The sequence below is a fragment of the Tyto alba genome, unplaced genomic scaffold (genome assembly GCF_018691265.1).
Source record: "Tyto alba isolate M040663 unplaced genomic scaffold, T.alba_DEE_v4.0 Super-Scaffold_41, whole genome shotgun sequence".
Lineage (NCBI taxonomy): Eukaryota > Metazoa > Chordata > Aves > Strigiformes > Tytonidae > Tyto > Tyto alba.
Genome location: NW_024881317.1, coordinates 872,057 through 887,265, shown reverse-complemented (window position 1 = coordinate 887,265; position 15,209 = coordinate 872,057). Strand labels below are relative to the sequence as shown.

The 15,209-nt window shown below is 40.3% G+C and overlaps 1 protein-coding gene across 2 annotated transcripts in view; it reads right to left on the bottom strand.

The window, feature by feature from the left end:
* Positions 1 to 15,209, bottom strand: part of CTDSPL2 (CTD small phosphatase like 2) — a 45,969-nt gene that overhangs the window by 25,578 nt on the left and 5,182 nt on the right. Inside the window, exons 2-3 of one of the 2 annotated variants that reach the window (XM_042803792.1) lie at positions 2,683 to 2,705; positions 381 to 589 (exon numbers count right to left, since the gene is read on the bottom strand). In XM_042803792.1, the coding sequence (XP_042659726.1) occupies positions 381 to 572 (192 nt within the window). In that variant the 5' untranslated portion in view covers positions 573 to 589; positions 2,683 to 2,705. The remainder of the gene's footprint in view (positions 1 to 380; positions 590 to 2,682; positions 2,706 to 15,209) is intronic. The other variant, XM_042803791.1, reaches the window with a different exon arrangement.

The window sequence follows — 15,209 nt, the reverse complement described above, 5'->3', positions numbered from 1 at the left end:
GTTTTTCTTAGTTACCACTACTGTTAATTCCCAAATTCAAGGAATCCTTAAAACAGAAGTTAAAAATCTACTGAATTTGTTAGTCAACATTTTCACAAAGAAATATCTGGGTAATAAATCCTGTGATTTATTGGATTGTCTTAAATTCACCTCCAATTGACTCCTGCAGGGTTTGAAAGTCTGCTTTTTTTTTTTTTTTAAGTATCTGTTACCTGACACAACTACCACAGGTGCTTCTTGCCTTCCAATTCTTTGTAAGAATGTTTTGCTTCCACCACATTACACCTGTTAATTTATTCTTAATAGAAATTGTTTTAAATCAAATTTAACTGAATATGACCCAATTAAAAAACAAAAGAAGAAATCCACTGATGTTGTACCTTGGGTGTGCTTCCTTTAATAAACTTTTTGATTGAAGACAACAAGCCAGTTTCATTTTTCTGTGGTTTTCCTCCGCCAACAGGTAAGCTCTCCTCCACTTCTGAATGTTTCCTCTTTGCCCTCAAAGCACGTTGTGTGTGAATTTGATTTGATTGCTGAGAAGCCTTCCGCGTTCTCAGCCTCATTTTCATGTGTACCACATGTAAAGCTATAAAAGGAAAAAACAAGAATACTTACTCATTGAAGAGATGTATTAAGCTTCAGATCATGATTTCAAAAAATTATATAACACTGACAGCATTCTGATGCACTGAGCTTCTACATCCATATATATGGCTTAATTTAAATCAAAGAGAAGAGCTATTTAAGTTAAAGCATAACATTGGCAGAAGAACAAATGAATATAATCTGGCCATGGATACATCTAACCATTAGATCAATGAGGTTTTTGCATAGCCCTCCAATCTGAGTAGTAGGAATAAAAAATTCTACCTGCTTTTAAGATGAAAAGGATTGTATGGTGCCTGGTGTCTTCAGCATCAAATGACTAGACTCAATGACCTAGGCAGTCCTTTCCAGCTCTGTGTTCCTCACAATACTTCATTTTAAGTCTCTAGACTCAATTTGAAATGAGGCATAAATCTAAATTCGTGTCAAGTGTTCACAGAAGAAGAAATCCTAAATGAGACAACGCATTCAATATGGGTGAGGATATAGCAGCTCAACAACAGAATCTAAGATTGATTTTCAATACAGCTGTGTTTGGGAATAAGATTAGACCACAGGAAGACTCATGCAAGGGCAGCATTCATTAAAGCAGAGTAAAAGGCCATTCCAGGGAATGTGGCCCATTTATCTCTTTATCTCCAGCCTCCAACTGGACTGCTGGTATAGTCAAATTTGTGCATAAATATAACTGCTTTTCTGGACTGAGGGATATGCCTTCTGCAGTTGACTGAAGCTCATACTCAGGTTGGTTTGAATGGGACTACTCGGCACATGAGTACAATTATGCACATACTGGATCAGGAGCAGGAAAAAGAAGTAGTAAGAAGTCCATCTGAGTTGTAACGCACAGAAATACTGGTAAGAAAATCAGGCGCATTTCCTAGCTGAAGTAATGACAAAAACCATTTTTTTTTTAAGAAAATCATATGCTTATCACGATAGGAATCAGTATCTGCTTTTCTGAAGTTCTTTTAGCATGTGTCCTATTGCTGAATAGACGGAATAAATAATCTAGAGCATTTAAAATATCAGCAATGTCGCAACACCGATCTTGTTTAGGAAAAGGCAATGCCGGCACTGGTATGATTCACGGACACAGAAATACTATGATAGTATTTTTCAAAAACAGTCCAAATGGTGCACACAGTTGCATTTGTTCACAGTTAGATAAATCTCAATCCCAAATGAAAGGTGTTCCAGCTAATGAAGACTAACATAACTACTGACACTATTTTCAGAAGACTTAGCAAAAAAAGTACTCAACCGGTACTGTCAAAAGTGAAATGTTTTTGTTACATATAATATTTAACTGCCAGCAAACGTGGGATTTCTTTTTTCATACATACATGTCCAGCATCTTCCATAAGTAGTTAATACAACAACTCTTAACAGTAAAGGGAAAAGGACAAGTCAAGATTCTTAAATGACTGAAGTGACTGCAGAAAAAGTGGAGTGATATGTGAGGTTTAAGGAAAGACAACAGAAACCAAAGCCTAAATTTATAAAAACTGGTTCCTTATAATCTTGCACCCCCTAGTAAAAGAAGTATTGAAACTCCAACTCCATGAGAGTATCCTTTCATTATTAATATTTGTAATAAAATTTGCATTCCATTTAAAAGAATCTACTGTTTGTGGAAAAAAGTAATGCAGAGAAATAATGAAAAACATCCCCAAAGATTTTAATCCAATTTTCTGTTCCTACTCCTTAACACTATAAAAATAAAAAGATAAAAATAACATTCTTATACAAAAATGTAAAATAAATATGCCTGTTATCAGAACTTGCACCTTGACTTTTCTTCCTTACAAACTGCTGCCAGATTAATTTTTTGGTCATGATTTATAGCGGGAAGGATCCACAGCAACAGACTTATGCTCCTATTGTACTTCTGTACAAAACAGGAGGACCTAGCTATAAAATTGAAGAAATTATCAAAGATCAATGGACAGGATGGTCCAAAGATACCTTAGAACATGTAATGTATTTTCACTTCAGAAATATTGAAGAAAGCATCGTTTTTTATCAACATTGTGTGGATTAAATCATGTACTTTAAGTTAGTATGACTTACCAAAATCATATTATCCTAGGCAGCTGAAAAAAGAACAATTACATTTAAGGTTTCTCAGTGTTCTTGTATGTGGGAGATGCACTAATTCACAACCCCTGCAGGAAATACAGCCTGAGACAGAAAATGGCCATTAAACTTTTAAACCAAATAGTTTAAATGTATCAGTGTTTCAAGTTAAATAGTTGGCAATTTGTTGGAATGAAGTTAGAGAAAAACAACACTGTTTTGCCATGTTAAAAATATTCTTAAAATTCTCCAAGGAGCTCTAGTCCTTCCACGCTTCGAAAAGGGAGTTTTATTAGCAGCATTATCAACCTGTTTAGAATTAATTTGGTTGAATTATAACTCTGTGAAATCTCCAATCTGTATATTGCGAGGAGACATAGATTAGATCACAGACAGCGATCTCTAGGTCCGAGAAGTGAGCAGAGGAGTGCAGACACCAGAGGCATGAACACTTCAACCGTCCCAGCTCCAACTGGTTTCCGATGGGTATCGACAGCCCCGGCACGCGAGGTTCCTGCACCCCCCTGACCTGCCAGCTGCCCAATGCCACCCAGCACGACTAACCACGCTTCCTTTGTATTCCTCAGGTCGAATGGATTTTTGTTTGCAATCCTTCCTGCCAGGAAGCCCTGGAAGCCAGGCACAGGAACAGAGCCTATACCCATGATGGTCCCTTGGGTACAGGAAACATGATTATGCTGAGAAATTGAGAAGTGGCAAAAGGGGAGTAAAATCAGAAGGATATAGGAAAAAAAGGTGCAAGAATACGTAATCACCAGTGAAAGCTTCTCAAAGGTACTTTAAGATATGGTAGGATGACATGAAGGAACCTAGTGGCTTGCTCCTGGCTCCCTCCTCATTTCTTTCCCACACCCATTTCAGAGTTTGTCTCCTCCCCAGAGACCAGGCTAGCTAACAGGAAAAAAAAAAAAAAATTACTTCATTTTTATGCCAGTTAAATAATTTATAAAGGGAATTAATGGGCACCTGAGTAATGCAACTGAGCAGACGCTAGAGTAGAACCCAGAGCACAGCTCGTGAGCGACGTAGCTAGACATCACACCGCCTATGAGCTGGTGTATTCTGGAGAGCTGACCGGGACGGAGGCCCACAGAGGGAAGCTGGGACCCACTGGAGGCTCCACTCCCAGAGCACTCACTGTGCGAGAGCACAGGGTTCAAAGAGGCCCTGATGCCTTGGAGCAAACGCCGAGCACGCGGTGCGGAGCACAGTCAGTCCCCCGGCCGCAGCCCCAGAACTCCCCGACCTCTGTGACAACAGCCCGTGCCACCACAGAACCACCGAGGTCGGGAAGGACCCTTAAGACCATCAAGCCCAGCTGTTAGCCCAGCACTGCCAACTCCACCACTAAACCGTGTCCCCGAGCGCCACATCTACACATCCTGCAAACCCCTCCGGGGGTGGTGACTCCACCGCCTCCCTGGGCAGCCTGTTCCAGTGCTTGACAACCCTTCGCTGAAGACATTTTTCCTAATATCTGATCTAAACCTCCCCTGGCGCAACCTGAGGCCGTTTCCTCTTGTCTTAATTCTGACTTACTGAGTTCAAAAAACCCTGAAAAGTAAGAGAGTTACACTGAACTACTTCAGGCTTTTGATTGGCAACAGATAATCATTTACCATAGGGAATTAGGAATTAAGTAAATGAATGCTAAAATATAATAAGATTTAATATATTCAAAGATGTAAAGCATATTCATTAAGATGTTACTAACACATTTTGAAAAACTGGAAAACATCCTACAATGTGACTTTATAGAACAGCAATCTTTTAAAATATTCTGGTGAGAAATCTAAGATGACTGCCATCTCCTGAGTCGGAACTAAACAAGACTATACTAAAACCAAATGTGTGTAAAAAGGAATTAGACAAAATTGTAAAACACTGAAAGAAGGCTGACACTAGTGAAGTTCCAATTTGAGAATGAAAATATTACTTAAAATTTGCTATACTACAAGTTGCCTGATTTTTCCAGAACAGAAACAAATATTAGGCAGACAAAAGATGAACCAATACAATGTTTGTCAATGGTGAGTATGTGTTTATCCAGCAAGGAACCACTCATCTCACCTGTACGCTATTGCCAGAGAGTTCTCTGGCTCATTTCACATCCCGGGTATCAAGCCTAGGGTTATAAATATCTCTAATGGACTTAGTAACAGTTACCTACAATCCTCTCAATGACAGAAGTTTGCTTTCCTAACACTTGATACATTCGGCAGTGGACACTTTTAGCTTGAATTATATTAATGTTCCTTTTCCGAAACAAGCATAAACCAGACTACAGTCAAAGCTCTCTCAGTCAAAATAATCAAGTCTGAACACGTCGGTGAACTTCCCTCCTCACAGCCCTGCAGTTGGGCTCCCCCGGCCACAGCCCGGCGAGCCCGACCCGCGGCGCTGCCGGGGACGCCAGCCGTGGCCAAGGTCGAACAGTCGCGCAGCCCGTTGCACGTGGAATTACACTAACTGGTGCCAAGCAGTTTCTGTGCTTTAACGCTCCCTTCAGCAGACTCTCTCGTTCAGGAGCTCGCAGCTCAAAATCCTCTCTCTGTGCGATAGCGTAATTCCTTCCCATCACGGGAAGTTGATACCGAAGCATTACCACGTCATGAACCTGAAGTCAACTAAATACATTAACAGCAAACATATTGAACATTTAAAGACTCAAGACATGTTTCTGCACTATACACATGGCAGCGTATTTTAAACTCTCAAAAACCCAGCTTTCTTGAATTCCTTCTACATTTATAATAAACCCAGAAAGTGTGAGGAAAAAGAAAAAAATGAAAAAAAAAAAAAAGAAAAGAAAAGAAAACCCTAATTCTTCAAAAGAGAAATATATGGCAAAGAGGGACTAAATGGAATTCTCATTAAACAATTTGCGAGACAGGAAAATAAGAAATGAAGGAGCTATTAAAAAGCAGCCGCTGAACGAGCTACAGCTGCAATAAATTCCCCCTTTCCCCAGTCCCCACACACTAAGATGTCAAGCTCACTACCCTGTAAATACTGTTGTTATTCCATGGCACAGGTACAGTGTACCTACAGGAAAGAAATTCCTGTGAATGACTCATATTTCTAAATAAGAGCATGCCTCCATGAAATTTTCAGTTAGGGATGATTTATTTTCCCACCGCATACGGTACTACTGTTTTATCTATTTTTCCCAAAACTATTAAAAGAAAAATTAGACGAGGCACGTATAATTGCAGGGTTTAGGGCTTTTTGATATAGGAAAAAGTTTAAGATGGTAAAAGAACAATACTGACGAGCAATAGGAAGAGATAACTGACAAGAAAATTTACAATTATAGTGTTGAACGGCTTCTACATTCAATTTGGCACTCAGTAATAACACTGAACTGCCACCAATGAGAACTGTATGTTCCAAGCCTGAGCACCAGAAGAGCTCTAGAGGATTAAGACAACTGAACACACTTCAGGAGCGGAACTTGGTGAGCGACAGGAACACAGCGGTGACGGGATTTTATTTATTTGTTTGTTTTTCTACCCCACCAATCTCCTAGCAGGCAGGGTAATGGCCAGGTCCTCCCCAGGCAGATCAGAGATGCCACAAATCCTGAGGGGATCCTGGTGAGCACCCCGTGCTCCTCAGCACCACAGAAGGGGGGTGCACAGAGCGCGGCCACCCCCGGGGCGCTGCGAGGGGGACCAAGCTGCTCCCCAGAGCTGAGGCAGGAAGAGAAGAGGAAAGGATGAAACTTGTGTCAGCTTTGTTGGGATCCTCACATTTTTTTTTTTACACAACACAGCTTCTGCTGCTGTACATTATATTAAGCTCCCATTGCAGACACAGCCTGTGTTGACAGAATATTTTTTTCTGCTGCCACAGTACCCCTCTCTTCCGAGTAAGCCAAAAAATGGTCCCTTCTCTCAGAGCAGCTCTGCCCAGACATTCGTTTTCACTCACCATCATGAAGCCGATGACCAGTGAGTATGAAAAATTCACACTGCAAAACAGAGCATACTGAAAAATTTTATTTGGTGGAATATTTTAACCACCATAATATTCTTCCTGCGTTACTTCCACAGCATTTCTTGAATCATTTTTACACAAAGCCAAGAAGGCAGCAAAATTTTTTTTTACTTTTGTTTTAGATTTTGAGCAAGAGTGGCAATGCATGCTGTTTATGTTGTAGATACAGATGGATAACCTGACCAACACACACAAAGCTGTGAACTGTCACCAAATTTAACAACTGTGACAACCAATGCCTGAGTCTGAATTTGTGATCTACCAGTGGCAAGTTCAGTGTCCTGCTATCAACCAGCTCAGGTAATGCAGGCCTCACCGCTGAGATGTGTTTGTGTCTTTCAAATAGTTCTGGACATACAATCTGGATCACAGTGGGCAGATCCACAGAAAGAGGAACCAAGAACAGATACTTTCTTCAATTTCTTTTTAAACAAATAATACCAGTCATATTTTATCAGCACATTTCATTACTGTGATGTGACCCAGATTTCAAGTATGAAGAAACATCCCAGCGAGAAGATGTGTTCACCGAGCTGGCTGAAGTCCATTCACACGGTACTCGTGATGCTTTCAAGAAATGTAAGATCGAATGCTAGCGTACAAAGAAGCCTGAGTCACCATGGGAAACGGGCAGAAGCTGGTAAGCCTATGCCTGGTGGGGAGAGAGAAATATGGGCCAAATGATAACCCCAGTGTAATGATATGGACTCACAATAAAGCCAAGGAAAATGACTTATAAAGTCATCCAGACAGGCCCCAAAGCACTTTACAAACTTCAAGAAAATGCTTTTTATTAGTTCAAAGATGTTGAGACTTTTCCCCCTCAAAGATTCTTGGCCTTTCTTTAACCAACTTATTCTCCTTCCCTAGAAAATTACAGCAATTTCATGTTATTCCAGCTGATGTATTTCATATTTTGCAACATACTGTATTACTTGTCACTCTTATCAAATCTTCAAGTGTGTTTTTCTGCAACTGCCTCCTAGAGAGACAACTATTAACTAAGAAACCATGATTCAAAGAAGTCTGGAAGTAGTGCTAGTATAGCCTAGGTAAAATCAAAATAAAAGGACCATGATTTATAAAAGCAGCAAAATGCGCAGTATGTACTGTTCAAGTGTTGGTGCTTGGTTATGAAATCTGGATAAATGTTTAAAGAAACCAAAAGTTCCAGCAAAACAACAGCTAGTGATTTTAACTATCAAAGGCACAAACCAAATGGCATCGCTAAATCTTGTTTCATTAAAAGCACCTTTTCTTCTCTCCTGTATCTTTCAGATTACTAAATCATTCCAAGCTGACATAAAATCACACTTGGAAGCCCTGGGCTTCAGTCCCTTGTTTTAACCACGATTCCTCAGTACCTCTGCTGGGGGCTCACGTACGTAGTGCTACACTCCCAAAATTTAAGCATCTTCTCTAAAAGAAACATTTTCTTAGGGAGATTTTGCCAAAGAATGAAGGCGGCTTTTTATAATTGGACTTAACAGAAAGAGATTTTCTGTTACTTTATTTTTCTACTCTAGCAATCATATTTCTAGGCACCATTGTTTTGCCATTGCTTTGCTAGTGAGGCTTTGTTTTGATTATACTATATGCATTTGGAACTGAAAGTTTATTCCCTCCTGGCCAAGATATTTTTCTCTTTGTGACTGAGGGCACACACTTATAATTATTTCAGTCTTTTCAGTTTGAGTCAGACTACTAACCAACAACGAAAAATAAAGACCTGGGTTAATCATACAAGAGTTAATCTCAGAACAGAACCCCAAAATCTGCTGCCGAAGAAAGATCCTATTTACAGTCTCTGATGTTGCCAGGACAAGAATTTTACATCAGTCATATTCAGGTATTGTGGAGCTCACCAATAGCTGAGATGTTTTGAAAAAGTTTGCAGTGCTCAAGTTTAGACGAGCTGATAACAAATTCCACTAGAACCAGCACTGTTCCTGTTGAGATTCTGGAACAGACCAGCTGTCTTTAGACATATTAGGCGCTCTGGACATTTAATCCATGCTGCTAGGCACACAGGGAGCCTATTTTTGGAAGTCATCTCCCTCTTGTTATAACCCGTGGTATAGATAAGTTGCTAAACACTTCCTGAACGGACCTTCCAGGATGTTGCCTGACCACCAAAAAATCCTAATTAGTTACTTTTTTTAATTGTTCATCTCATCCATATTAGTTATCTTCTTAATTAAAAGAAAAAAAAAACCAAACAAACAACCAAAAGAAACTCAAGATTATTAAGCCCAAGTAAGTCCATGTTGGACTGTGGAAGCCATGGAGTAACTCCTGTGCTTGTTACAAGCAGCTAATAATTTTTGCAAAGTCTACACAGACAAGAGAGCTGCATTTTGCTTAACTTCACTAGAAAACCTAATCTTGTTCTACTTCACCTTAATCTTCCTGTGGGATCAGAACCACAATCACATATTCCACAGGACTTTGTCAGGTTGCTATCTTTTAAAAGTTAGATAAGGTTTTTGGCTGCTCCTTTGGCCTTAAAAATAGAAGACTATTTTTATTGTAGGATAAAAACTTTAAATGATAATATGATTCTTACTGCCCTGGAAAACATTTTTCCTTGGCACACTATATAGGTTCAAAACCTTTAAAAATAGTTTAAACTGTGCTCCCTACCTTATAAGGGGCTGCTATTATGCTCTTCTCACACCTGCCTTTCCTGATTTAAAAAATAAAAAAATAAATCAACTCTGTTATTAAAAAATGGGGAAAATGCCATCACAGTCAAGATTTTTATCAGTCATTGTCCATACAAATTTTAAACTGAACATTTTCCATTACATATACATGCTGATTTTAACCTGACTTTTTCATAGCCCATTCTGGCCTATTGCTTGCATGGAAAACTTTGTTCTTATAAATTTCAGTCTCTGAGATTAATTTGATAATTCATGCATGTACCAAAGTTAAAATTGGTATGAAAATAAGTGCTAAAGTTTTAACAGCATTACTAATTTGTGAGTGAAATTATGTTTTTACATATAAACTTAAAAACATAATATTAAGACATTATGAACTTGAACCTCGTTCAATTTCAAAAACTTAACTGAAATGAGTTTCAGGGACCTGTCTGATCCCATCACAATGAGGCTATTTTACACATTTTATTTCATTAATTTTTCTTCCCCCTCTACTTTATTTTGGGTGAATAATCCACAAGAAAAAAAAAACAAAAACAAAAACAAACTCATTGGTTATTCAGTGGAAAGACATAGGAAGTTTCTGGTCAATATTCCAATAACACAAAGTACAACAAGTTACCAACAGCAACGGAAGTTTTGTAAGCCAAAACTGATCTGCATACACAGATGTATGTGTAATGTTTCCATTCTTCTTTGGTTCTACCCTGAAATTAATTTATTTATTTCACGAGCTAATTGCCTCCAGTTTGGTGAACATATCTCTGTCACCTTAAAATGCATGAGATGTAACGAAATAATAACTTTATGGCTATAAATTAGCATTCTTAGTATGCCTGACAACCTGAGGGACTTTTTGAGTGAGAGAAAAGGGAGGTTGCGCATCTGAACCACGGGGCATGGGCTCATATACTACACTAGTAAATCTGAATGGAATAGAAGCAGCTGAAGTCCACTGATCTCCACGCTCGTCTCATAAATCTGTAGCTATGTATTTTAAAACAGAGAAATCTGCAAGAACAAGAAATGCTGCTATCGCCTGTGAGCTTACGTGCCTGTTGGATTTTTTTGCAATCGTTTCCCAGCATCAGGAGCAAACTCAGCCGCTCCGTCAGGAATCGCACCGAGTAAGAAAGGGCCACGCCACGTTCCAAAGCAATGCAAGTCTTCCTGACAGCAGTTAATTTATTACATTACAAAGCAGTTACATTATAATTTCCAGCTACTGAGGAGACCTAATTTAACTTAAATACCAAACCTAATGCAAATTAACTTAAATACCAAACACATGGAAGAAAGTTAGTTGTCACCTTTGTGCCAAATAGTATATAGGACAGAACACACAATACTTTTCACTAGAAGCGCTGAAGAAACAATTTAGCAAAATCATGGAAGAGTATTCTTGACATTTATAAATGTTATAATGAAAAGAGAAGGAATGCTTTCTGATTTCCACACCTCCTTCCTCTACATCCCTTCCAGCTCCGTAGGTACTTTTTCATTGTACATTATGACCAAGGGAGGGCAGGTAGGGGCAGAGGGAAAGAAAAGGCAGCCCAGAGTTCAGCGATGCCTTCTCCAACAGTAAAGTCAGTTTACGGAGCTATTCATTCCTCCCCTGACTTTGCTGCCTTTCAGCATGTAGCTGCAAGATGTTAAGTTTTTGCCGAGCAGCTGGCACAGGGAGTTCCAGCCTCCCCTTCTCGGGCACAGCTCACTCCCACCCGCACCACAGAGTTCGCTGCTCTGACAGGCTGGGGCTCCACGACAGCCTGAGCCAACCTCCCTGCCGTCATCCTCCTGCACCCTCCCTGAGGCAGCTCTGGCACTCAGCTAACCCTCCATTTAGCCGTATTTTTAGGCCAGCTTAGTAAACTGAAATGTTTCAACACAGAGTCACAGGAACAAGGAGCGGAATAAAAACATACAACTCCTGGCAGGAGAAAGGGCAGCTATAGTAGTGAACCAGCAAGCCCAGGGCACGGGGTTAAAGCGCTGCACCATGACCGTCCACGTACAACTCCATAACTTAACGCAACTGCTCAGCCGCCAGCACGCTCTCTGCCACAGCCAGGGACGGTACCCGTGGCCCAGCCTTCTCCTGGATGGCGCTCGGGAACGGCTCAAAGCACTACTGGGGAGGGCTGTTCCCCAGGGGCAGGGCCGAGGAGGTCACCCTGTTTTGGGGGGAGACGGCTGAGTGGGGAGGACGCAACCTGTGTCCCCCGCTTGCCCTCAGGGCCCAGGGACGGACCCGGCCCGCGGGGCTGCAGCAGCCAAGAGGCTGCTCGGAGCTGCTGGGGAGCCCCAGCCGCAGCTGTGCCCGTGTCAGCAGGGAGGCTGGGGTTTCTGCGTTGATGTGATCACTGAAACTATTCAGGTTTAAAATTTTCCTTTTATTTTTCTGGCATGTTATTTTAACAAAGACCATCCAGTCACAAATTTTTAAAGCGACAGTATTTTATGTCATGGGTTTCATTTGCTTATTGTACTCTCTGATGAGCTGTATTCTTCAGCATAGATAAGCTTTTTCTACTACAGTTGATTTTTTTTTTTTACAGCCTTGTTTCTAGAGAAAATAAGGCTTATACAATTGCACTGTCCATAACTGTCTGTCACTCCTCCCCTGGTAAACGCAGAACCCACAGACCAACATCAACCCAATTTCACAGAGGGAGAGGAATTTCAAACGCTAAGTTCCTACAAGTTTGCTGAAAATCAAAAGCTATGTAGGCAAGACAGACCCTTTTATCATCCCCAATAAGCAAAAACGGCCCCAGCGCAGGCCCTGCCCCACATCACTCTGGCTACACACAGACACACTCCACCTTGGCTCCTTTCAGAGCCGGCCCCTGAGAAAAGGCCAGCTCCTCAGCAGAGACAGGGCAGCAAACTAACAACCACACGTCCTGCTTCCCGAGCAGCCAGCAAGCAAACCCAGTGGAGGCAGAGCAAATAGGAGGTGCTCTGCCCGGAGGTGGAGGTACTTGGAATACTGTGGATAGAGAGTCGGGGGGTATTACAGGAGATGAGAGGGCCGGAAGGCACAAAGGGATAACACTCGCTGGGAAAACTGACCTTATCAATTCTGCTGTTCAAGAAACAACATAAAACCCATGGGATTATTGTAGCCTGTGCTTGTGACTGTCTCGTTAAGAAGAATCCTCATTTAGGACACAATATGACAACAAAACAATTCCAAAATAAGAGTTTGAAGAAAAATGCTAAGCACACCATTCATGTAAATGATTAACATCATCTGTCCCTGAGCACTACAGTGGATCAAAACTCCTACAGAGGAATACTTAAAAACCTTCACATTGAAGTGTGTGTGTGTGGGGGGGGAATCGTTCTCTCCTCATCCTTTCAGTATCATATATGTTACAAGTCAAAAATTAGTTTTTTTTAAATCGCTTTGAACACAGAGGATAAACAGAGTCCACCCCGATTAGTTTAAATAACCATCTACTGCAAATCAAGTTACTTCAGCAGACTCTGCAGAAGCAGATGAGGAGTGTCCGTCTAGCCACAGGGAAAAGAGCTGAGCTGAGCTATGGAACTCAAGTAAGAGGTGAAAAAGCATCTGTTCAGACATTCAGAAAACTCTAGAGATTTTACAGGACTTGCTTCTATCCTGTGATGGTTGACCAAAGGCTTTTAGCTCTCATTTACAGCCTTTTCACATCAGATTTGTCCCCTCTTCTATCAAGTGCTCTGTGCTTCTCACTCCTTTTATAAGGAGCTTAACATGAACAAAAACTTTAAAAGCGGCATGGCATCTTCTGCCTTCTCATAAGGGAAGATGTTGTTTAACATAATTCTGCACCAGTTTTTCAGTCTGGATCCAGTGTGAGCTTTTGAAACAGATCTTCTCATCATCCCATGTGCTTCTGTTCACATAACAAAGCAGCCTCAGAGCACACCAACTGGAGTCCTCTGACTGAAGAGAAACTGGAAGATACGCTTCAACCACTAAAGGACACAGGACCAGACCCAGTTAAAACCTCCAGAAACACAAACAACATGGACATCAAGTCCTTAACACCAACAAACACATTCTACAGGTCTGTCCCTACTGCACCACCCTATCTGACAATACAGATGAAAACTGACAACATTCTGAGTAAACTGATGTAACAGTAGTAAGTCTATCAGCACAGTTACTTTAGTTTAAAAACAAAACTAAGCCACCAAACAAACAAACAGCCCCTTACCCTAGTAACTGTGACAAAATATCAGCTATCTGCAAATGAAGGCAGGGAGCCTTTCAAATTCCCAGCAACAAAGTAAATGGCATATTAACAGCTACACATATTCCTCTAACTTTACAGCACCTAAACTGAAAGGGAACAGAAAATACATACAGAGGAGAAGGAGCAAAGAGCAATCTTCTTGAAACAACTTTTTAATTTTGAAAGCATGGACCACTGATGACAAATGTTTATTTTCTAATCTTAAACTATTTTACGGTTTGGAACCCTATGATGTTAACTGACTTGGGATATTTTTATATTAGCTATTAATCTTTGAGATTGAACATTATGAAACATTTTCCAGGTATACAATAAACCAATCTCCTATCAAACCAGAATTATCTTCAAGTCAGTCCAACAGGGTAATTAAGCATAACAATTAAGCATGACATCTCTGCACCTGAAACTGCATCTATACAGCCCATTTTTCCAACTGAGTTCTCAAAGACTTTTAAGAGTGCTAGTAAGCTTTCTAGTCCCTGAGCAATATAAAACTAAGGAACTCTACATCCAGTAATTACTGTTGTTTAAGAATATCACTTTAGCTACATACAAGTCTTCAAAAGCTTCTTCCAAATCTGTATGTTTAAGAACAACAATGAAAAACATTGAGATTACACTAACTTTTTTGTTTTCTTCTTTAATATTCATCAGTTCTGTCTTCATAAGCAAAATAAACAAGCTTTTCCAAGCATATTTAAATTCATTTAATTCCAACTGCTTGGTCTAAGGTGTCAAATATATTGAGCTAGGTAATTCAACCAAATACACCGTATTTAAATCTAGTATACACAAAGTCCATAAGTACCTTTAACGCTCTTGTAAATATTTTTGCTATTTATAAATTACTTCCTTTACTTCTGCTACACTTTTCCACTCCCCCTCTCAAAACAAATCTTAAAACTTCAGTTCACACTATGCTTTTATTTAGCAAAAACAGAAACAACATCAGTTGCCCCCGTCATTACTAATAACTAGCTTTCTCTTCTCCTCTAGTTATTCCTTAACTTCTGACAGACATTCGTCCTCATCGTTCCTCAGACATACAACTGCAGTACAAACTGTGTCACAGTCAGCCACGTTTTCAAGCGAGAATAAGCTCAGCCCTCACCTATAGGATTTATCTCCCTCCCAGGTGAGGGATTTGAATCAGGTGACCAGGCATCACACAACAGCCCAAAGGCATTATTTCATATAAAAGGAAGCCTGCTGCACCTAAATGAGCTCCCCTAGGATAAGAAAATGAGAGAAGTTCCTGGGAAAGGGAGAAAAGCATAGTGTTATCTCATATGAAAATGGTTGTGGGAAATAAAGCAAGGACAAAGGAGACTATAGAACCTGTTACCTTGAGTCAGCCCACTCCTTCCTGAAATAGTAAGTACTTTGAAAACACCAGCTATGAGATACAAACTACAGAAGAGTGAGCCTGGAGGAAACTGCAACGGATGATGCAAAATCCTACCACAGAGGGTAAGAAATAAATATACCTGTATTAGACCCTTTGCTCCAGCACCTTCAGCCTCTGTGTGCTAAGCAGAAGATGCTGAGTATCCTTGAAGCGCTATCTAGACCAAGGAAAACG